The sequence below is a fragment of the Argopecten irradians genome, chromosome 1, assembly GCF_041381155.1.
Source record: "Argopecten irradians isolate NY chromosome 1, Ai_NY, whole genome shotgun sequence".
NCBI classification, from domain to species: Eukaryota; Metazoa; Mollusca; class Bivalvia; order Pectinida; family Pectinidae; genus Argopecten; species Argopecten irradians.
Window position 1 is genome coordinate 49,790,318 of NC_091134.1, and position 23,737 is coordinate 49,814,054.

Consider the following 23,737-nt stretch of genomic DNA (forward strand, 5'->3'; position numbering starts at 1 on the left):
CTACATATTTAAAGATAACTGTAAATTGACCAAGTTTCATGAAAATGATAACAGAAATGCAGCATTCGTTGATCATTTATATTTATTTAAGTACATCAGTTAAATTATGGGTACGATCTAAGATATGCTCAAATGGAATTGTAGAGAAACTATTGGATCATACCATACAACCCTTACGTAAACATACTCTTCTCGACTGAAATAACAAATGACCTTTACCGAAATACCATGGACAATCATCGATTAACCTTCAATTCCTTCAGAGCTGTGATATGGTGAAGGCTTCATCCCTCCCACACTCGTATATCAGAGATGGGGAGGAGAGAAGCGATCTCCCGCGAGAAGTCAGGATGCGCCAAAAATAACCCGTGTACACAGCCAACAAGGTAAGATTGTTCACAACCATCACATATAGGTGTACACTAGACTCGGGACTCGTGCTATAGTACCGAACGGGCGAACCAAAGGGATCAAATCGCGCGCATTAGTAACACTAGATTGATGCGGAGACTGTCCAGTGCATTAACAAGCACTGGTACAGGCAAGGTTGGACCTCGGCCGGACGGGTCATTACAGCAACTCGTCCGCCGCAATGTGTGCCAGAAACTACTTTCATTAAAGGAATTTGGATGTAGGATATGGTGACTTGTTTCAGATTTGGATTCTGATTATTAAACATCCTTACGATGTCACGGCGAATTACTGGAGAAAATTGTCATATGTTAAAATTCTTCATTAATCCTGTTAATCCAATTTACCACAGTGCTGTTTCGGATCATCGTTCGGTGATGTAAGCTACTGTAGGGATTTATAATGTTTCGGTAGCGGGTAACAAATGGTGCAAAGAGCTTGTGTTTATTTCGTTTTAAGATAATGCACACGATGTCTAAGCCGAGTTTCGCCGTCCAGGCAAAATTCAAATTTTACTCGGACGAGGAGTCATTGGCGGGAGAATGGAAGAAAGCGGCCAAATGTAATGCAAGCCAAATTACATTCTTGGAGGGAATTCTTCTGAAAACCCTCGACCATAATTGTAAGTACCATATACTATGAAGTTTCATGTAATATAAGTCTGCTGTTTTTAGACTTATGTTACCTATGCATTATAACATGTAATCATTACATTGTCCTAAGATAGTGAAACCACTTATCCAAAATAATTCAGATTGTCTCCTCAAAACAAAGACAGAAAGCGTTATAAAGTATTATATTATCATTTTTTAGCAAAACCTTCATCTTGCAATACGAAATTCACAATCTCTATACAATTAATGAAGTAGTCCAATGCCAAGCGAAAGCTAATTACCTATACGTAACAATTAGCAGGCATTATTTATATCTCCTCAGTGGTGTGTTTCTTTCTTGAGTTGAAAGTCATAACCATGAAAGTAATTTGTTCCTCGCCAATAACCCCGCGTGTTCATTTTCGATAGTAACAAATAAGTGTCTTACACAAGGCTTCAGCATACATCAGCTGCTTCGTATTTTCAACACCCATTGATGCTAATTGAAGAAGGCAAAGAGCGATTGATGAATGCAAAGTAAATCAATTCTCAAATTTCAAAAATGCAAAAGCTGGATAAATCCTCAGTTATTTTGATGTACACATGACTTTATGACAAACCGAAAGTTGACACCGAAAGAGTTGACAAACCAATCAATAGCATTTGTCTAGTTGGTTGTTAAGCTGATCTTTGAATAGTCACACTTTACTATTATAGATGGAATGACGTTGTTGCAGTCGTTTTTTTTGGAATCTATTTTCGTAGTGCAAGCACCTAACAGCAAAAACCATATACATGCTTACGTGAGCTAGATTAGGAGACATTAGGACATCGAAATGAATTTTGTAAATTAATATACTAAAGCTGAAACATCACACACATTGCTAATTTTTTCCCCTTTCTTAACTTGACATGTCGTGAGAATACTAAGAGTATACAATTTTGACACCCGATACCGTATCAATCCTTAATTACTCTCACCCATCCTCTTATGACCGTGATTTTCATGTCGACAGTTAACCTAAGGTCAACATAAAAACTCCAGTATTGGTGATTGTCCTGGATATCGTTTCCTGTCCCTAATTGTCAGTACCTACTCGTTGTTAGTACCTCTTTTGTCCCCCTCTAGGATTAGTGTGCGCGTAGTACATTCCTCGCGAACTTCACGTGCCTTTGGTATTACTATAGGAATTAGGCCTTACTGACGTAGTTGACACGTGCGACCTTGGTGAGTACCTTGTTACACGTTGTAATAATGACGCCCTTTGACGTAGCCGAGAAAATGATTGGCGTTTTATGTAGAACTCCGACACACACAAATTATAGACATTCCTGCGTACTCATGTATCGTAAAAAATGCCAATAAACATCATAACAATATCACGCTAGTTAAATCTGGATAAATGATACCACCGTACATCGTAAAATGACAATAAAACGTAACAGTTTGATAATAGTTACATATGTGATATAATTATACTATATATACTCGTAAAGGAATGGAAATGTTAAAAAGCAGCAGATGGGTATACTTTCATTAAGTTGAAAATAAAGTATTTTTGTACAAAATGGTAAAGCATTGCTTTGTAACTTTAAAGGACATTTTACGGCTAATACACAACTCGCTGGTCGACATTGGTTGATTTTGTATTATTTAATCATATTATATCAGTATCATTCATAAAGCCAAACCATTAAAGGGGATTATATAACGTATCTTATGTTAAAATGGTGACAGTGGGCTCTCGGCTTAGATTCAGTTTGCACATTATCACCTGGCATGGGACCAGTTTTACAATGTTTCAATTAGGTTATAAAGTACTCTGAGCATTAGGCTAGTTGTTGTTATATATTTTCTCAATTAGATTCTGTACTTCAGATATTATGTTTCACATGTTAAAATGTTATAACAAAGAGGTCGATTTTATATCAGACATTCTGTTTATATCATTCTCGCTTGACAAGTTGTCTTGGATGTACTACAATACAACTGAAATTGTAATAACGTAGTGCGCATACTCATTTCAATTAGTAAAATCAAACGTAATAATGTATCATGGCACAATATGAAAACATAGTAACGCTGATTCTGTTAGAATATGTATGTAATACTCAACTGATTAGTTATAATTTGTATAGTTTGTTGTCTTTGAGTTTCGCCCTCGATTGACACGAGATTTCACCAGATCGGTTAACCGCCAAATGTCAGTCATTATTATATATCAGCAATTTTCACGTGTATGAAAATTTCAATCCTTAAAACTTATTATCTACTTCTAAGTATGATCGACTACTTTGCGTTAAGTTATCAATCGTATTAAGTATCGATGCTGAAAGGTTTAGAAGAAAAAAAACAACGCCTATTTGTAATGGTTGCTAGTAGCAGCTACGTTGAAAATGACCTCGACCTAATCTTGTTTGTGGTTACCATAGTAATGCATGTGCTGGCAACATGCACGCGATATACATATTATTGCATCTGTCATCATTACTATGCATTACATTTATAGTACTATGGTTTTAGTGTGTAACTTTTGTTTATCGTGAAATCCTAGATACGTCTATCAATATCGTGTATATCACAGACTATCTTAGAAGTGTCAATGACACCAATATATTCCCATGTGGCTCTTCTAAAGCACTTACCCGAGTCGAAGACAGACATATGCATTTGCTAAATGAATGGAACAGTATTGTTCGTGATTGAAAAAAGCTAATGTACAACAAGTGTATCGTAAACAACGAACGATAAAAAGATAACTTTTCAAAAAATGCAATCTTACATAACTGACAAACAACGTTTCTATACATATTTGCTAAACACATTGATGTCATACACAAATGTTTCAACACTGCTTTATGTATAATGTGTTGGAATCCATGTGTAAAGTAATAATTGATAATGAAAATATGAAGGTAAAGGTGGAAAAAGAAGCGAAAGTAAAAATATATTGGAGCAAAACCATACGTACCCGCACTCCGGTATCACATTATATTCTACAGATATGTGCGGTAAAACATACAATTTAAAGTGTCATCGATTAGTAGCCGTTTCAAAGATTAAATTTATCTGATTTATTTATCAGATTTATTACATTTATTTATCCGATATAGAGCTATATCATGCGGAAAGAAAATTTTATATCTAGCAACTAAATCACTTATTTTGACACTGATGCTGAAAGCAAATGCTAAAATTTTAACTAAAAAATTCGAAGATCGGTTTAAAATAATCCTTGTAAATTATTTGAGTATAACATGTCTTTTATCTTTTGCCATGTCATGTTCTGGGTTTCCGAACATTTTACCCATGAATTTACGGTCAAAGTACAAATTTGACTTTTATATATGTCGTATCAAGTGTGTAAATACAAAGAGAAAACATACCTAACAAATGCATTTGGTACTCGGATAGCCATTGTTGATTCTGGCAGAGCCAGTAAGTGCGCTGTGTATTACACTTTAGCTCTATTCCACGAACAGGAATCCAGATACACTGTATAATGTACTTCTGTTCAATGCCAAACTCAACACTGCATCTTACTAGAAGACATTTCTTATGAATCAAAACTCCATGTAAGCAATATGTTTCTATAATTGAATGACTATTGACAGAACCATCGTCAGCTGTTACAAAATGTTTTCAATGCCAAAGGTGCATGGCACACTTTGTTTTTCGATTTATATTAGGCCCAGTTTCATGAACACTACTTTATCTTAAGGAATTCTGTAACCTAAAATTCCCCATAAGAAAGCATTATATAAGTTAAGAAAAAAACTTTAGCGATGCTTTCGTATGGGAATTTTATGATAAGGAATTACTTGACATAAAAGTCCGTGAAACTGGGCCCTGATATGTTTATAACGATATCTCGAAACAAACTTAAGTCCAAAACTGACTTAAGTCTAAAGTTTTCATAGAAGTTACATAAGGAGAAAAACTTAAGTTTTGACTTAAGTCTGCACTTTTGTTTCGAGAAATTGGAGCCTTTTTGGGCAGTATGTAAATCTTTTCAGTGACCACCATACCATATAAAAATCAATTATCCAACAAATCCATCGCAATATGTTTCAACACCTTATATGTTGATTTGATATGTTGAAGTATTATATGGCTATAGCGAATCACATAGCGGCGGCTACACCACTTTAACAAGTACAAAGTAACCAATTCACACAATCAACGGTATTGATCTTTATCGTATCCCTGTTGTGGTTCAGATGACGATTTGATTTCCGTCGATGACTCCTTCACTATTACTTTACTTTGACATCCATTTGGCGTCATTAGGACCTGGTACGAATCAATCTCACATAACACGCGCGAGGACTTTTGATTCTGGTATCAAAATCATTAGTTCCTCCACCGGGACAAAATTTGTTAATGCAAAAATCAAATTACAGTTCGCATTGCAACTTAAGCAGATTTTAGCAGATACTGACCCGCATCATTAAAGCTTAATGCAATTGATGGTAGCATCTGTTTTAGGACAGAATATCCAACATTTTAAACATCGCATTTTGTTGGATAACTTAAAAATTATGTGCGTAGTCATAGTTTGTAAATTAATAGAAATTGTTTCGATAGTAAACCAGTTACTATATGTTGCCTATTGAAGTATCATAGACACAACATCCGATGAGACCGTTGTTGTCACAGATACGATGTCATAGATATGAAGCTATTTGGCTAGATGTTCTCAGAGATACAACTCTGATGAGCAAAGCGGCTAAATGATACTGGATTTCAGATATTGATATATGTACAACTCTGCCTGTCATGTACTTTTGTGTCTAGATTTTACTCACATGCTTTACACGCACATTTTGTGTTACTATTTTTGTTACGTACAATTTACTATGTGGCATCTCATCAGTCAACCTGTGGAAGGTCAGAGGACCTCTAGACCACGACAGACCGACAGAATCACAATAGAGGTCTGGCACCTAGCCCAGTCACACCAAACTACAGGGATATAAATTGAATTTCCACCGTGCCAATCTCTTGTATCAGCTCGATTTGGCGTAAAGGGTCTGTATAATGCGGTAGGGAAAGCGGGAAACGGCCATTATTTATATGAGATTATGACAACACAATCATAATTCTGCCTTTTGAGTTTATTAGTTATAAGAATTCATTTCGCTTCATAAGACCTGTGTTGTACATTTTAGCACCAATTTCTATGCTGCTTGCTACTTTTTTCTTAAAAAAACCATTTTGACATTAGGTTGAGTGCTAGTATTATAATTCTTCGCTGACAGATGATTGGAAACAAAGGTCACAGACTACTTGGTGTCTATAAATAGAACATCAGTACTCAGAAGTTTAGGAACAGCGTCATCGTCTCCAGTGACCATTTGGCTGTCTCAATGTGTCTGTCGCTAGACATAACATTTACCTTTTTCTGTGTAAGTAGTTTTAAAATGCCATTATGACGATACTTTTTAGTGTTCGGTGCCTGTAAGTGTTATACAAGAGTACGTGTTGTGTGGTGTACCCGTTTTAGATAGGTGCCAAACTATTGTCTTTTACTGTTTTGTCTCATCTAATTGAATCTGATTGCAAACGACCTCAAACGGAACCCCCGAAGTCATTTACTAAAACAGTCTAACATGTTGTCCCATTCCTTAGAGTTTTACCTTAACATTTTTTCGCAGTAAGATATAAGGTTTTACGGTGAAAATCAAAGCGACATACTTCACTCCAGTGATAATATCAATATCGATATTTTCACTTGCTTTTGACCAATCGGAATGCAGCATTGAAAGTGAAAATATCATTTTTATTTTACGTCATAATTTGTGCACAAAAATGACGTCATATTTTTGTGTAGAAATATGACGTTATGTTCACAAAAATACGACGTAATAATCGCAAGGGCAAATAACTTTGTGCAATGCAATGGTGGAATAACCTTTGGTGGAACTAGTAGTGATGGTCTTCTGTAAATGAAAGCGAGAAAACAAATGTAATAAATAGAATAGTCCTTGTCGAGTGGGGTGTAAATTTTGATATTTTTCACGAGTGCGAAGCATCCTCTATACATTTCTACAACTAAACTGTGACCCAGATAGGAGAGCATGGTACCTTTATCACCCTTAGCTAATCTTTATAAATTTGCATTCTGATGGAGTCGTGAAATCAACATTGTTATTTCACCCGTTTCCAATCATGTTTCTCAGACACTAAAACTCGTCTACTCTGTATAGAGACCATCATTTGTGTGTTTGATTTATTTTTCTTCTAGAGACCGACTGTTTATGTAAAACATTCGCTGTACGGAACAACTTTCTGGTATCCTTGTTCTAGTTAACACAAATAGGTCTTTGTTTACCTTCGGAACTATAGAGGATTATTTACATTGTGTTGGTTATACGTTCAGGCCACACTCGGTGTTTTAGTCCGGTTTTACGCCCATTACACAGCTGCACACAACTATGATGGATGTGATCAGTGTAATATGCGATTCTTCATCTAGGGCGTGGATCATATTTGGTCGCTGCTCTTACTCTGTAACTGTGTTAACGCTGTAAATAAATACTGCTGGATATAGACGTCTGTCAGACCCAGACAGAAACAATGACCATAACCGCTGGTGTTTCTTTGACAACCGTCCTCGTATGACAATGGTGGTTGGTGTTTGTAACTATCGTCCTCTTATGGCCCTTACAGCTGGTGTTTCCGTGGCACGTGTCCTCATATGACCCTGGTTGTTTGCGTTCACTTACTTACTATTTATCCCAATATGGTCCTGGTTGTTGTCTTCTTGCCATTGGTTTAGTGTGAACAGCATTAGGTCCTAACACAAAACAACATCGGTTACCTTTACTCGTGTTCCTGAACCTTGATATTTAAACACCATTCCTGAGAAAGATTTTTCGAAGTATCATTAGATAGATTTGTAACGCCATTCAGAGAAACAAAGCAACTATTGCGATCAACATCTTCATTGTTATTATCTTTCTTTCACATGTTGGAGCTGTCAATCTTCACGCCATTGTTTCAGCTAACAATAAATAGCTATACACCTAATTACATTATGTCGATGGTAACGTTTCATCCCCTCGCCCTGCTACCATTACATGTGCTCTCGTTAGTGATTTGCTATACGTGTATGGTGCTTATACTATGTTTGTACTGTGATATATTGCAGCGCTACTCTTGATAACCAACACCTGCAGTCACCCGCCGTTTACATGAGAGGGTAGGTACATTTACCGTCACCCCGGGTTATGTAGAACGGGGAACACAAACAGGTGTATGGTCGTTTGTTACATGACTGCTGATTTACATCGTGGAGAATGATGTTCATGACAACAATTCCTCCCTCTGCATGCATTTTTCACGTCCAGCTCTGCCTTCTTTTTTTCCCTTGGATCACATTTGTTTACAAAAGGATTTACGCTTCAGGAGAAACGCGATGAGCGATGTACTACTGTTCTATAGAGCTGGCGAGGGATGCTGATACACAGACAAAAACACAGAACAAAACATACTGGTATTTATATCATTGCTACCGATAAGATTCTGATAAGCAACAACAACATCCACTGTCAATGATAGCCATTTTAATTGATTGGTACAACCACATGCTCTAGACCATTATATCCAATGTAGAAACCATACGAGCTGTTAAGGTTCTGATTCATATTGGAGTAATTTCTCCTCTTTGAGTTACAATATGATGAATAGCTAGAGTTGTACACTAACGTAAAGTTAAACAATGAAGAACCAACCAGTATATCTAGAGATTTGTTTTCTCCCATTTAACCTTGGTGAAGCAGTTTCTTTGACAACTGTCCTAATATGGACTTTGGTACTGTAGTATTCTTGACAATGGTTCTCATATTACGTTTCGAATTGGTGTTTCCAACCATGCAAAACGACTTCTTAAGACAATATGGTATTGTCCGTTACATCCGTCCTCAGATGACCTCGTCTTATGCTCTTACCTTGACGCGCGTCCTTACATTTGCACCATGGACATCTGTCCGCATGCAACTATATAGACATCCTTTCTCATTCCATCATTGCTTTGGCGGCTGTCTTTGATAGATGTCATCATGTATTACTAGGCAATGGTTTGCTTGCCTTGCGTTTGAACATGCTCACATACTCTTATTTTTTGTGAAATAAGAGATATTCAAAATTCTTTTTATCATATTTAAATACGCAAGACAATGCAAATGTACAACACATATTTTGGTAACAAATTGTTTCTATTAGATGTAGCCGATTACTTAAAGTACTATTTTTAACTATTAGACAAATATTGTTTGTAAGGGGGATATACCGTGGATACCACGGTAGACTGTTTTGTAAAGGGGATATACCGTGGATACTACGGTAAACTGTTTTGTAAGGGGGTATAAACCATAGATACTACGGTAAACTGTTTTGTAAGGACGATATACCGTGGATACCACGGTAGACTGTTTTGTAAAGGGGGATATACCGTGGATACTACGGTTAACTGTTTTGTAAGGGGATATACCTTGGATACTACAGTAAAATGTTTTGTAAGGGGGTATATACCATAGATACTACGGTAAACTGTTTTGTAAGGGGGATATACCGTGGATACTACGGTAAAATGTTTTGTAAGGGGATATACCGTGGATACTACGGTAAAATGTTTTGTAAGGGGGATATACCGTGGATACTATGGTAAACAGGTTTGTAAGGGGGATATACCGTGGATACTACGGTAAAATGTTTTGTAAGGGGATATACCGTGGATACTACGGTAAAATGTTTTGTAAGGGGATATACCGTGGATACTACGGTAAAATGTTTTGTAAGGGGGTATATACCATAGATACTACGGTAAACTGTTTTGTAATGGGGATATACCGTGGATACTACTGTAAAATGTTTTGTAAGGGGATATACCGTGGATATTACGGTAAAATGTTTTGTAAGGGGGATATGCCGTGGATACTACGGTAAACTGTTTTGTTAGGGGGATATACCGTGGATACTACAGTAAACAGGTTTGTAAGGGGGATATACCGTGGATACTACGGTAAAATGTTTTGTAAAGGGGATATACCGTGGATACTACGGTAAAATGTTTTGTAAGGGGGATATACCGTGGATACTACGGTAAACAGGTTTGTAAGGGGGATATACCTTGGATACTACGGTAAACTGTTTTGTAAGGGGGATATACCGTGGATACTACGGTAATATGTTTTGTAAAGGGGATATACCGTGGATATTACGGTAAAATGTTTTGTAAGGGGGATATACTGTGAATACTACGGTAAAATGTTTTGTAAGGGGATATACCGTGGATACTACGGTAAACTGTTTTGTAAGTGGGATATACCGTGGATACTACGGTTAACTTTTTTGTAAAGGGATATACCGTGGATACTACGGTTAACTGTTTTGTAAGGGGGTATATACCATAGATACTACGGTAAACTGTTTTGTAAGGGGATATACCGTGGATACTACGGTACACTGTTTTGTAAGGGGAATATACCTTGGATACTACGGTAAAATGTTTTGTAAGGGGATATACCGTGGATACTACGGTTAACTGTTTTGTAAAGGGGATATACCGTGGATACTACGGTCAACTGTTTTGTAAGGGGGTATATACCATAGATACTACGATAAACTGTTTTGTAAGGGGGTATATACCATAGAAACTACGGTAAACTGTTATGTCATTTAGCGATGCGGACTGCACACGTTCGACAACCAAAAGTTGGCTGAAGTGCACACTACGCTGCATGTAAATACCAGTGGATGAACACAGCGGGTGGTGCCAGCTGTCACACGAAGTGGTGACTTCCCATCTATCGTTATATACACAGACAAAATACACATAAACATTCACTGGCAGTTTGGCATTGGAATAAAGAATTCGGAAAACTGTATCCTTTAATTTCTTTTTTGTGTACCTTACCAATATACCACTGTGATCTTGTATCACCGTTTAACAAGTCAGATGGCTGGCTCATTCTCGTGGATCGTGGTGCTTACTTGTTGTTGGATTGTACATAAAACAAGGACAAATATCAGAATTTGTAGGCAGGACAACGGTCGCATGACATGGATAACAAACTCGAAAACTTTTCCACGCAGCATTGCTGATGTTTAGAACTTGATATATAAGTTATTTAAAGATACTGTTAGATATCCAACGAAATGTGACAGTGTACACATCGTCCTAGTTATACCAATGTCACACATGCAATTTCCACTGGTCGTGTAACAATATAATAACATAAACCATATTTTCCAACACGAAAAAAAACGTTAAGAAAGTAATCCTATAGTATTTCTCTATCATACTATTATACTTTGTTAGTATCTGTTGTGCTAGTCGTGTTGGGCTTCAATCTTAGACTTGGTTTTGCCTGTCAAACTGATGTCAGGTTTTACAGAGTAATTTAGAATTACCCTGTTTATAACATATCTTCTGTGGTTTGCCGTTGTTATGAAACCCTAAGAACACCTGTAATTGTACCCCAGTTCAGGAAGCGCCGTTTGTTTGGGAAATACCATCGTAATACGCACGTGCCAAATTATTCGTGGCCTAGATTCCATAGAAGAGTAAGTGTATTCCGAAGCTGTTCCTCTACTCATACGTCTCATCGTATATTTAGAATTAATTTACTGATCTGATCCTTTCACTACCTTGTGTCTATAAATCGGGATTTCTGAACACATGCTGGGATAGGTATGTACTTGCGATCAGACATAAAATAAGACGATTCCTCTACACGAAGACTCCTTATATTTTAGTCACTAACGATTTACTGGTTCTTCAATAAAAGACGCTATCCAAGCATATGCAAACGTGTTTGTAAATAGCACTATAATCAAAATCGGAATTGCCTGTTTAAGATCTTAATAAGATTTTTGTGAAGCATAAACGATTGAGATAGACAGGCATGTAAGTGTATAAATTAGGCTGGGTAATGATGTTAATATTTTCTACACTGTACAATCTGCCGTATGTTGGACTTGATAGAAAACTAAGCCAACTTACTTCTTTACTTATATATATAGCACAACCATTGCTATCATTAACCCAAAACACACCGTCTAACGTTTGATGTATACTGTTATTAAAACTTCAAAAAGTTATAATAGAATACGGGGGATATTAGCTGTAACACGTGAAATATAATTGTGCTTTATATAAATGGCTTTCATTTGTACTAATTTGTTAATAGTTATATGTTAATCTATTACGCACGTAATGATGTAGCGTTCAGTTCAGACAGCAACTACAGAGAGAAGTTTAATACGCCTAAGTTAAATGAAGTGTTAGTGCCTTTTTTATTTTCCCTCCGAATAAATGGCCTTTACCAGTGTATGTTTTTAAGTAACGCATGAACAAATTTAAATCATATTTAGCACAATGGAAATCGGGACCTAAATTTACATAACACTTTGGGGCCTAAATTTTCACAACGCTACTAGAAACTGTAAATAGTTCAAACATTACCTACAAGAAAACGATGAAATCAATTAGCATTGCTTATAGGTTTTTAATACTGTACTTACAATATTTGTTTTATGAATTTATTTTCTAAACGACGACAAAAATACATTTTATGTTCATAACATGTTTAAATCTGAAACAGATTTTCATTTTTTCGGAAACCGATTTCCTTTGAATTGGTACGGTACATCATAGTGCAGTGAACATCAATTTCATTATAGTTATGTTAACGATTCCTTTCCAATTATCAGATTGTGTTAATAATATGATATCAGATTGTTAGCATCAGTCAGGTTGAAAAAAACCTTAACGACCTTTTTAACCTTCCTTCTCCTCTCATTTAACCCTGGGGTAGTTTCATTTGTATTTTAAAAGCGTTCAGAATTTTAGATAGGCAATGTGACTACCTGGTGAGAAGTTCTAGCTGGTGTTATCAGACCTGTGTAGCATTAGATAGAACTTTACCATAGGAATTAACTAAATAAACAGACATATGCTATTACGAGGAGACAATTAAAAGTAAAACCACGTCATGCAGAGATTCATCACAGATATCCAACAAAAAGGCCGTCCTGAAATGACCTTGAACTGGGTGTTGATTTGACGTTACTCGATAGAACCCAAAGCTGTAACCGACTTTTTCACCTGAATGTCTGCTTAGTGTTAATGACATTACCTCCGTCAATTGTTCCAACAAAATATACGTGTAGTACTATCTTCACAGACGCAGGGGAGCTAGCGAACAGCGCAAAGTACGGGTGACAATAAATACCATAGCTTTTGTACCAACATACGTAGCATTTACTCAGCAATGTAAGGAATCTAAAATTACTTGCCATCTCCCATATATACCTGATTTTACCTCATCACCTACTGGCCGTGTTATTATCTGTTGTAGTAGACAGGTTCTGTCAGGGCCACAAAAGCCATGTTCACTGAACAGTGACGTATCAGATCTGACGTCAACCTGACATCACGTGCCATTCACGTTACTTTGCGAACTTTTGATGGGGTTTCTCTTTTTCTTTTGATGTGAAAAGGTGTTACTAAGTAAAATCTGTGTTTGATGAGAACAAAAGTTTTCCCTGTTGGCTATCACACAGACCGTCCTGACTTTAACAACTTGTTAGTTCTTAGGTAGATAGTTTTATGTATGTGGAACTGTTACACAATAAAACAAAACAAACCTGTATCTCATTAGGAAGACATGTGGGGGTTGGTGTAAATGTGGCGTCCTTATAATACACCATGTATACTGAAATAACGAATCACATTGTTGGCATTGTAACAGTTTGGTTTTGTGCTGTTTATACGTATTTTATAGTCGAATCTCACTGAGGCATACTACCGAATACATCCAGTCCATATCAATTGGTAAAACCATGTGAAAGATGTTTATGATCATATCAATCCAATTCTACAACAAATGGTTCACAATTATTCTTGCTTTGTTAATTAAGAAATGATTTTAATCATTGAAACTTCTTGAACTCTCCTTTTTTTGTTTATAAATACAAAATAATAAAATCTGTGAAGAATCACATTTTGAAACTTGTCAGATCTAATTAATATTTAAACATGACTCAAGGTATTGTTTGAAATCATTTTGTTTTATGCATGTGATCTATCCACAATAAAATGTCATGGTCATCATGATTTAAATCGGCATATGATCTGAGATCTGGCGCGGTCCGTGCTTCTTATGACCACTTAGTTGAGTTTACAACCGATATAACCTTATTTAATCTATATTTATATTGCAGTGTCAGTGTAGCAGAAAACACTTCTTATTCCGGAGCACTTGGTCATACTGTTGTTTCTTTTCATTATATATTTTCCAGTTTTATTTCAAAATTGAATTTAGATTGTATTTTGTTTACTGATTTAATGTTGTCATTATGTGGTATATTACCCCCTAAAATAGAAAAATAAAAACACATGTACACTGTTTATTGGAAATGAAAATCAAAACTAGTAGTTAATTTTAATATCGGTCACAGAGGAAATGGATTTCAAACTATCATCCTCAAAGTCATATACACATCATACATTTTTGTATTTAAGTCTATTTTATGGCGATTTCCGATGATGTTTACTAAACTTATCAATAGTGCATGATAAATATTTCAGTATGTATGGCGCAAAGTCCATTATCATGTAAAATACTTTTAGCACGTCGTGGTGGAAATGCCGATACTTATACTTGGTACACACAAACAAAGTGACGTGTATAGCGTTACGTCTAGAACAATAACATAGGGAGTTAAATGATTTCGACATAGCAACAGCAACCAAGTTTAAATTTGGTCTAAGGCATAGATGTGTTTATCTTTTCTGAATTTCTCTTTATATTCACACAGAATATATCATTAGATTTAAATGATTTCGAGATATAAAGATAGTGGTAAACTTTTCCAAATAACGTTTATTATTATATTATTTGAATTTTATTTGGTATAAATGTGCTTGTGCTAATAAGCAGGGACCAAACAGCATCTATCACAGTTTTAGGGTGGTTAGTCTATACGTCTTCTACTGAAAACCCTTGGCGTCATGTCAGTTGAGTGTTACGTGTAAAACAGACAGTTTGTTTCCTTGTCATCAGATATTTGGTGTAAATATCATACTGCAGTTATATTTGATCAAATTCGTAGAAACAAAATCTTCATCATAGGATTGGTCTAGTCGTGTCCAGTCAATCCGCAAACTTTTTTTTTTTAGAACCCGGATAATTATTGTCGTGTCCCGTTTCGGGATGCAATTAACGTTAGCAATGACATGAGTCCATTGCTGTACACGATATACCATCAAATGGAAAAATGCCAAAGTAGAAATAACACATTACTAAAATTGACCTGTATTATAAGCTCGGTAAATGCCACGTCTCTTGGGAAAAACGACAAGGTTTAAATATGGAACATATGAAAAAGACATTCAAAAATAATTACCAATTCGGTATCATTTCTATTCCTAAAATCAATATGTTTCAATAATGTGTCATTCTATAAAGAAAGCTCCCTCTGGAATTTCCCAATAATCCATTTATATTAATTATCATCGTCGTAAATAATGAGCTCTCCCGCTTCCTGTAGTCGGTTTGCTCGTTTTTGCGTCATGATACCTTGTCCCACTTGAGTGGGAAATTAGTCCGGGACAAGTTAGTCGGTCCCCGACTAGATTTTCCTCCGTATTATGCCGCCTGTTTTAGTCTCGTGATGAGACAGTATTTAATTAACGAGAAAAGTAATTAAGGTTATATAATATAGATGTGGCGTAAATTGATTAATATGATAGTGTGCCTAACAATATGACTGATATCAAAGTGATAAGGGACGACTGGTTTGCCTGTTGTCAGTATAATGTGACTGGGTAGGGTTTGCTTCTTTGTGTCTCTGGCATCATGCTGTGCACAGTGAGATAGCACTCCAAACAGGACATGGGTTCCACAATTCAGTATTGCAAAGAGATCGATTCAACACGAAGTGAACATACTGCATTCTCCAAAAACATGAACGCATATAATTGATATCGTTAATATTGCATGCAGCATAATTAATATTTGCATATACATTGTACTATTGTGTAATATTCGGTGTCAGAAACTTCCATTCCCTCACCAAATTGAGCATATTGTTCCATAGGCCTACAACGAAATACTTCAACTTGGACCTATAGGATGGATGAATGTTTTATATAGTACAGTATAAATGTTGATAAGTGATGGTGTTAAGCAATATTACACCAGACAATCTCTCGTTGTGTTTGTCTATACTAACAACCAAGACGAAAACGAAATGCAATACGTTGTATATAAAAGACGTTTGTGTTCCAGCGCACGTGTATCTTATGCAATATCTCAATTTATCATAACCCGGAAAATATGTGATAATTGATAATAGATGGTTGATTGGTGTTAGGAACGTGTTCTGAGTGTACTCATTCTTTGATGTCGGCTGTTATGATGTTTTAAAAATAAGATTACTGGGCCAGTCTGCTCTTAGTCGGATAACCTAGATATGGCATTCTCTTTAGCGGCCTAGGTAGTATCTACGGCAACAAGCCATTATATAACATACAATCGATTTAGTGTACTACTAGTATGTTATTCTATTAAGTCAGTGATAAGTCGAGGTAACATTAGATACTGTGGGTTTAACATAATTGTTGTTAAATATAAAATGTTTAAAGCATGTATTGCTGGGTTTTCTTCATCACACTATCAGTTTATCGCATATATTTATATCAAAGAAACCCAGTCTGTGGTAATGCTTCATTGTTTTAAGATGCGTTCTATTTATTGTTACTTCAATAGATCTGTATTGTCGTTTACTGCAAACCAACTTAATTTCGCTGAAACTTGATTTTGAGTTTTCATACCAACGACTTTTCCGCGATTTAGACTCCTCGGGAGATTCTATTGTACCTGTGTTTTACACATTTCCGCGGGGATTTAATTTTCACGATTTCTAACTTTTCGTGAAAATACACGAATTGAAATCGCTCACCAAAGTCAGTTGGTTTACAGTACCCATGTAATCTGTCTATTAACGGATCCCACTGGAGGACACTGTGGTTTCCTAATAGATCTGATGAAATATGTGTTGTTTGTTTTTTGAGAACTGATTGGATGTTGGTTTATTGTTTGTTCCTCTCACCTGTCTTTACATTCTATTTATAGATATACTAATAACCTCGTAAAGATTTATTTTATAGAGATATTACATTTTTGGTGAAAGCCGCTGGATGTTGATTTATGGTGCCACCTTACTGAAGCATACCTATAAAGCCATTATCATATACTTTAGTACATATTACCTGGTACTTTTCAAATGCTTCTTTGTATTTTCATGGTATTTGGCTGTATTTACTCCATCGATCTACTGCTTTTGCAGCGTTCAGAACTTGTACTATCATTAAATCTTAACACTTTTATAGTTCAGTATAAGGTGGTGTTGTGAAATGTGCATACAAAATTGTATTTTTCCTGGCATTACGTTGTGGGCTCTCAGATGTACTCCATGAACCATCTCAGCAAATTGGTTATACTTTCAAATTTTTTTAATTAGCTTTGCAACATGAATCTCGAGGAAAAGTGATTAAAATTCCCCAATGCCTTTCTCGAAAATAAAAATAAAAATATTAATAAATAATAATAATAAGATACTTCCACAGATCCAACATAAATGTTAAGCAAAGTATCCATTCCGGTCTCCTCATCTTATAAGAGCATAAAATTGATCTTTAAATATAATCCAATTCGTAATGTCTCTTAGAGCATCACTTTATGCACCAGAACGATAGATTGGTTTAGACATTTACACTCGCTGTGAAACTTTTATTCCTTTTTAGTTTGGTCTTGTATCAAGAGCTAGGTCCTTGAGCAATGCCAGCTAGATAGGAAAACCACTCAAATCAGTCCCGGGATAAAATGTTGAAGACATTTTAATCTTCTTAATGGATGTAATACCATTACTGGTGTACCACAGGAGTGAAGACAATACAACGCCTTTGGATGTATAAACAATGTATATATATATATATCTTACGTCGTAGCAACGTAATAATGATAAATAATACTCCAGGAGAAAACGGAAGCGGAGAAATTAAGACTGTCTCACCAGCATTACAAGATACACATACACAATAGGTTTCTTCCTAAAATAGAGAACTATAGGCATTGAATGAATATCGATTTAAAGATAATTTCAAATTAGATTTTCCTTCCATTGAAATAATTCATAGAAAGTAGCTTACCATAACCCTTTATATATTTGACAGCCTGTTTCAAATCCATTTTGAAATTTCAAAATTTAATTTTCTGAATGTACAACTCCGACTGATAAAACCGTCTAATAATCTAGTATAAAGGGAATTTCGAGCAATGTATGTAAATTGAAATATTTCCTTTATATGTTTTAACTAGTTCATGTACCATATGCAAATAAAACGGATTCAGTAATCAAAATGGTTCCATCAATGAGAATGTGTTATATAACTATACTAGATTTGCAGACATTTTGAATACCATACACACCTTATGCGTCTCCGGTTATGACATTTTGACCATGAATCTTTCTAACAGTGCGAACTGTGAATTCATTGCAGATTACTAAAATCAATTAAACGTATAACCGGTAATTTTCGCGGGGATGATATTTTCGTGATTTCACGGGACAATGCTTTGATCGCGTAAATTAAAGTCAGCAAAATGTTGAGAAATGATTGAGTAAGATAAACTAGCATGCCACATCGCAAGAATTTAACATTGCTAACATTTGATTTTCTCGTTTTTAGTTCAAACTCGCAAAAAGTTTTATATAGATTGATGAAAAATGCTCAGAAAAAAAAAATCAACATTGAATAATTTTTTTGTAAGTTTTTTTCTTCTTCATTTTACATATAATGCGATAATACCAGTTTAGGTCAACAAATCGCTTTTACTGGTGATATACAAGCTGTCCCAGTAATGGCTCTTGGCACCACATAGTAGGTTTCTACAACTGGGTGTATCTCGGTGTGGCCTTGCGCTAAGTAGATCCGTTAAAACGGATTATTTATCTACCACCAAGTTTTCAGTTTAGAACAGAAAGAATGGCGATGGCGTAATGCCAACGAGACTTTCGGAAAGACCCATATTACTCACATTATAAGTGACACGGTATTGTAGTAACATGGGCTTGCTAAGTACTTATAACAACGCTAGCTCCCTATCTAAATATCTACTTAAATACCCCAGAGGCATGAATGTAATTTGGAAGTTTTAAATGTCATGCTAAAAATTGCTTTTGCCTCCTTACGTCAAGCAATGTTCAATAATGAATATTTATTAGCCGTTTTATTTACGAGGTACCAAACATGCAATTTAAAGGAAATAATGTATAGTTACTAGAGAGGAAATGTCGTAAATTTTTATTTGCTGTTTTTTTTTTTATTGCAGCGCCATTTTTGTACGTCGACTACTCTGTGTTTTATGGCGGAATTAGGACTTCAGACAATGCAACATTCCAGGAACTGAACGCGTCACTTCCGGCCAATAATGTGCTTCGTGTGCAGAACCACCAGTATTCCACAGATATTCCTCCTAGGAGAGTCAGCGAGCCCGGTAAGAATCACAATAATAAAATAATTATATACCAAATTGCTTAATGGTTCTTAATGAATGTGTATGGCCTCCATAGGAAACGGATTTCGAACAAATAAATTTGGATTTGGATTTATCATACATAAAGCATTACACAATTACAGCATTATACAATTACAGCATTATACAATTACAGCATTATACAATTAATTCTTTATTTCGGGTGAATGCTATAGTTTATTTACCCGAAATACTGGGTGAATGTATCCTTTGAGGGTAAATAAAGTTTTGTTTTCACTCGAAATTTAGCCAAAATAAACCATTGCAAGGAAGGTCAACACTGAGCCTAATTTGAGCATATGGCATTTTAACTGTGTAACCTACATCGAGCCAAATCTTTTATTTATACGTTCGTTTGCCAGTTTTATTTCAAGGAGCCATCGATTATGTAGGCTCCGTGGTAAAAACAAAGTAATTCATATAACAATGAAAATTATTATTAAAAGATCAATGTGTGGTTACAACACAGAAGAGTTCTTTCCGGAAATGAAGGCAACATTATGAAATAATAAACTCTCGACTTGAAAGAAGTTTTCTTTTTCCCGATCTGTTCGTTTAAGCTTATTTTCCTATCGAAAGAATCTATGTAATATTAATGTTACATTTATGCTTTGTTGCATGTTGTTTGTCAAAGGTTTTAGTGCTAAGCTATAATAATCTTCAAAATTTACGCAAGCACTATTTTTTCACTTTTATTGATATCTGTGCACCTTTATTATCATATCAATCCTATAGCTTCTGCATTGACAGGTTGCTATGATGAACTGGAATGCATAGCCAGAAATGATGTCAGCCAACTTCCTCGGACACCGGTCAGTAAGGACAGTGTGTATATCTTATCATCCTTCCAGGCAACAGAACAGACTCAGAACTTGGAGAAAATCTGGAAAATATGGAGTGGAGCAAATTATATTCTATGGAAGTGTCCCAAACAGTTAAACATTCGCAGGATTACTTTTCTTCGGACGACCACCTGTACAGATCCCTTCTCCTACCTAGTGTTATGTGAGTGCGAGGAGGGTCTTAACTTCCTTAACCACGCAAAAGAGTTCTCGGACAGGTTACGACAACGATGGTGTGGACTTGTTGGACTTTACAAAGTTGAACGTTACTACATTCCTCCCAAAGAACGCAGGACAATTTGACCCATAAAATTTACTTTTTTTCATTTGACCTCTGTGTGTAAAAGAGGGCATTCAAGATGGCTGTCTTAAATGCTTGATCCGTGTCCAAAAGATGTAATTGGAGTATATCATATCCTATGGTATTACAAAAAATGAAATTATGCAAACTGAAATCTATAGTTTCGACACAAGTTCCGAAGTTATATTTCATAACAGAAAAAGTACTATATTTCATATAGTCTCTTCACAATATAGAACCCAAATCCTTTCCCGAAATACGTTTGGTTGTGAGCATCCTCACCATAGATTTTCTGTTCATGTTCTTTTATGTTAAAAGTACACGGACCCCTATTTGGAGTATACTTGATCGGCAAACAAGTTTCGAGCCTCCCAGTATTGTAATTAGTGTAAAAGAAGTGAGTGCCAAATGTTGGTTTTGATGAAGCTATAAACCACTGTGCTAATTTGTGTAAGGTTGCGAGATAGAATGTGTGATGTTTACTACCGCTTTCATGATGAAAGATACGGCTTACATTCCCCTCATTATGGCATCCTTCAACAGGTGGCGCCACGATGGACTTTCTCCTTATATCTCACACAAGATACTAAGCAGAAAAAAATCTTGGTTCCCTACGTACCTTTTGTTTAATTTTATATACAGTTTTTCGATGATGTGCTCAATGTTACTGTTTGGTGGAAAATCATGACACTGGAATATGATTTTCCAAAATGTTTTCGCTTTGCCAGAGTTTTATAAGCTAAAAATAGAATATATTAACTGAGTTTGATAATAATGTAAAGTAAACTACAGAAGGCAGCCGGTAAATGCCACAGGAAGATTTTTATTGCATGTCACAATTACAGATTAAATGTCTCGTAATCGCTACCTAATACGTACTTAAAAATGTTTGCGAACTTAGCAATACATGTAGTTCTTAATATTAAAACTCGACATATCTCTTGTTAAAAATATGCTGCAAAATGTAAATTGTGTCTGCATACATATAGTATGTAGTTGTTATAGCTATCAAAATGTTTAGCTCTCTATACTGATAATGTATCAAACCTAGAACAATTGATGTATTCCGCGATTTCGATAACGTATTTTCAACAATAACGATGTTGTTTGTTCGACATGACATCTGATATACTGTTTACCATGTTGTTCGACATGACATCTGATATACTGTTTACTAACTTATATTTACGCGTAATTGTTTTTGCTTATCTCGAAGACGAATAGAAATTGTGAAAATCATTTAGCACAATGCAATTGAAAGGCAATTGAAGAAAGCAGTAAACCCTGGAATAGCGAAATAAGTTGCCGCAAAACTTTAAGCTAAAGTAACAGAATTGATGCAGTAACAAAGCTGCTGTTTTATTTTTGCGTGTCATTATAAGTGTCAAATCGACAAATGTTATAAAAGCTTTTTTTTTCTTTGTCGTTTGATAAGATAACAGATCTCTCTTTACTCAATGTCCACGACATTACCAGATCTGGCAAAGTGGTATATAGATGTGTCCTTAACACAGTACTAGTATAACAATAAAAAACTTATTGACGAAAATTATACAATTCGGCTTATCACCAGAAAACGATAAAAAGGTATATCATAGTCATCACTATACAGACTATACAAGTTATCACTATACAGGTATAGTATCATGCATATATACTAAATTAAAGTGTGTGTAAGCATTCCAAATGATCTAATGCACACGTTGGAATGAAGAGTCTGGTACCATTCGGTTAACGCTAGTTACCTGCTGGGTATACGTATAATGAAAGGCAGTATAACACATATTAATTGTCATAGTAATACATAATACATAAAAAAAAGAATATCAAGACAAGCATGCTTATAATCAATGAACATTAGAAATTATATACCCATTGAAAATAGCGACCAAACATTCATAAAAAATCCTTATAGACCTATAATAATAATCTTGGCATTAATGTGCATATTAATGCTTATGAACCAATATTGAGGTAATTATATATAAAGTAGATAACCAGATGTCTCTCTCTATATGTTAGGCTTAAATTTTACCACGAATAAACGAAATATGGTGGAGAATGTGAGAATATAATTGCATACCTGAGAGCATTTAGTGTTTGTTTGTTTTTAGGTTGTTGTTTTTTTAACTTTTCGTAAACATATTTCTTGATAACGCTCCGACTAATGGGAGAATGCTTTGTCTACCTGACTGTTGTACTTACATCACACTGTCTTTGATGATAAACCGGTACTAATGTTGTTATTAAGATATTAAAACATGTTCATTCATGCAATTGTTAAACTCGTAACATCATTTATCATACATTAAATAAAGTTTTGATGCAAACGTTTTAGTTTTTTATGGTATGTTGCTATGACAACTAATGCGCATCTCTGCAGGAGTTGACTGCAGCTTATGATAAAGTCATGCCTTTATCTATATAATGGCGATATGTTAAGATGAAAATGTGTCTGAGAGATAAATTGCGATTCTGAAACCGCTCTCTATATCCATAAAGCTCCCGCCTTCCTTCCCCCAGCACATATTCCCGTTCATCCAAGACACTATCTTACACCTAGTGGTGTTCTACTAGCATCTTCAGGTGCATTTCGTAATATGTTGAAAAGTTCATACAGTACGAGATACACAGGTAATCCCTCATAAACACTAGGACAAGTCGACACCAAATATGCAAATAAGTCCAAAATGACGTATCTATGTGGTGTAGATACTGAAATTCGTAACCATATCGAAAGTGAGCTGTGGTGTCGTACACATAACACAGAGTAATAGATGTTATCTGTTTATCTAATACCTCTTCGGAATGGGGCATCCATCTAGAAAATAAGACTATGCGCCCAGTCATCTATTCTTGGTCTGTATATTGCTTTGTTTGAACATCTGAATGCCAATGCTTATGCTAGCAAGGAAGAAACGAAGACGTGGACAGAAGATTTTAATCAAATTGACATCCAATATAAGTATTACGGGCTAGAA

General features: G+C 35.5%; 1 protein-coding gene across 2 annotated transcripts; it reads left to right on the forward strand.

Moving 5' to 3' along the window:
- The first annotated feature begins 134 nt into the window (after window positions 1-134).
- LOC138331387 (uncharacterized) lies at window positions 135-23,088 on the forward strand. Of its 2 annotated transcripts, none has more exons than XM_069278973.1 (3): window positions 135-1,033; window positions 19,410-19,574; window positions 20,364-23,088. In XM_069278973.1, the coding sequence occupies exons 1-3, from the start codon at window positions 874-876 to the stop codon at window positions 20,756-20,758; spliced, it is 720 nt and encodes a 239-aa protein (XP_069135074.1). In that variant the 5' UTR covers window positions 135-873; the 3' UTR covers window positions 20,759-23,088. The 2 variants fall into 2 exon arrangements, with proteins under 2 accessions (XP_069135074.1, XP_069135083.1); XM_069278982.1 differs by lacking the exon at window positions 135-1,033 and adding an exon at window positions 5,396-8,503.
- Window positions 23,089-23,737: the final 649 nt, after the last annotated feature.

Bases quoted from the DNA above. Each gene is read 5' to 3' on its own strand.
- LOC138331387 (XM_069278973.1), top strand. From the start codon at position 874: ATGCACACGATGTCTAAGCCGAGTTTCGCCGTCCAGGCAAAATTCAAA. The intron at 1,034-19,409 runs GTAAGTACCATA...TTTTTATTGCAG, and splicing joins GAAAACCCTCGACCATAATT to CGCCATTTTTGTACGTCGAC. The intron at 19,575-20,363 runs GTAAGAATCACA...CTGCATTGACAG, and splicing joins TAGGAGAGTCAGCGAGCCCG to GTTGCTATGATGAACTGGAA.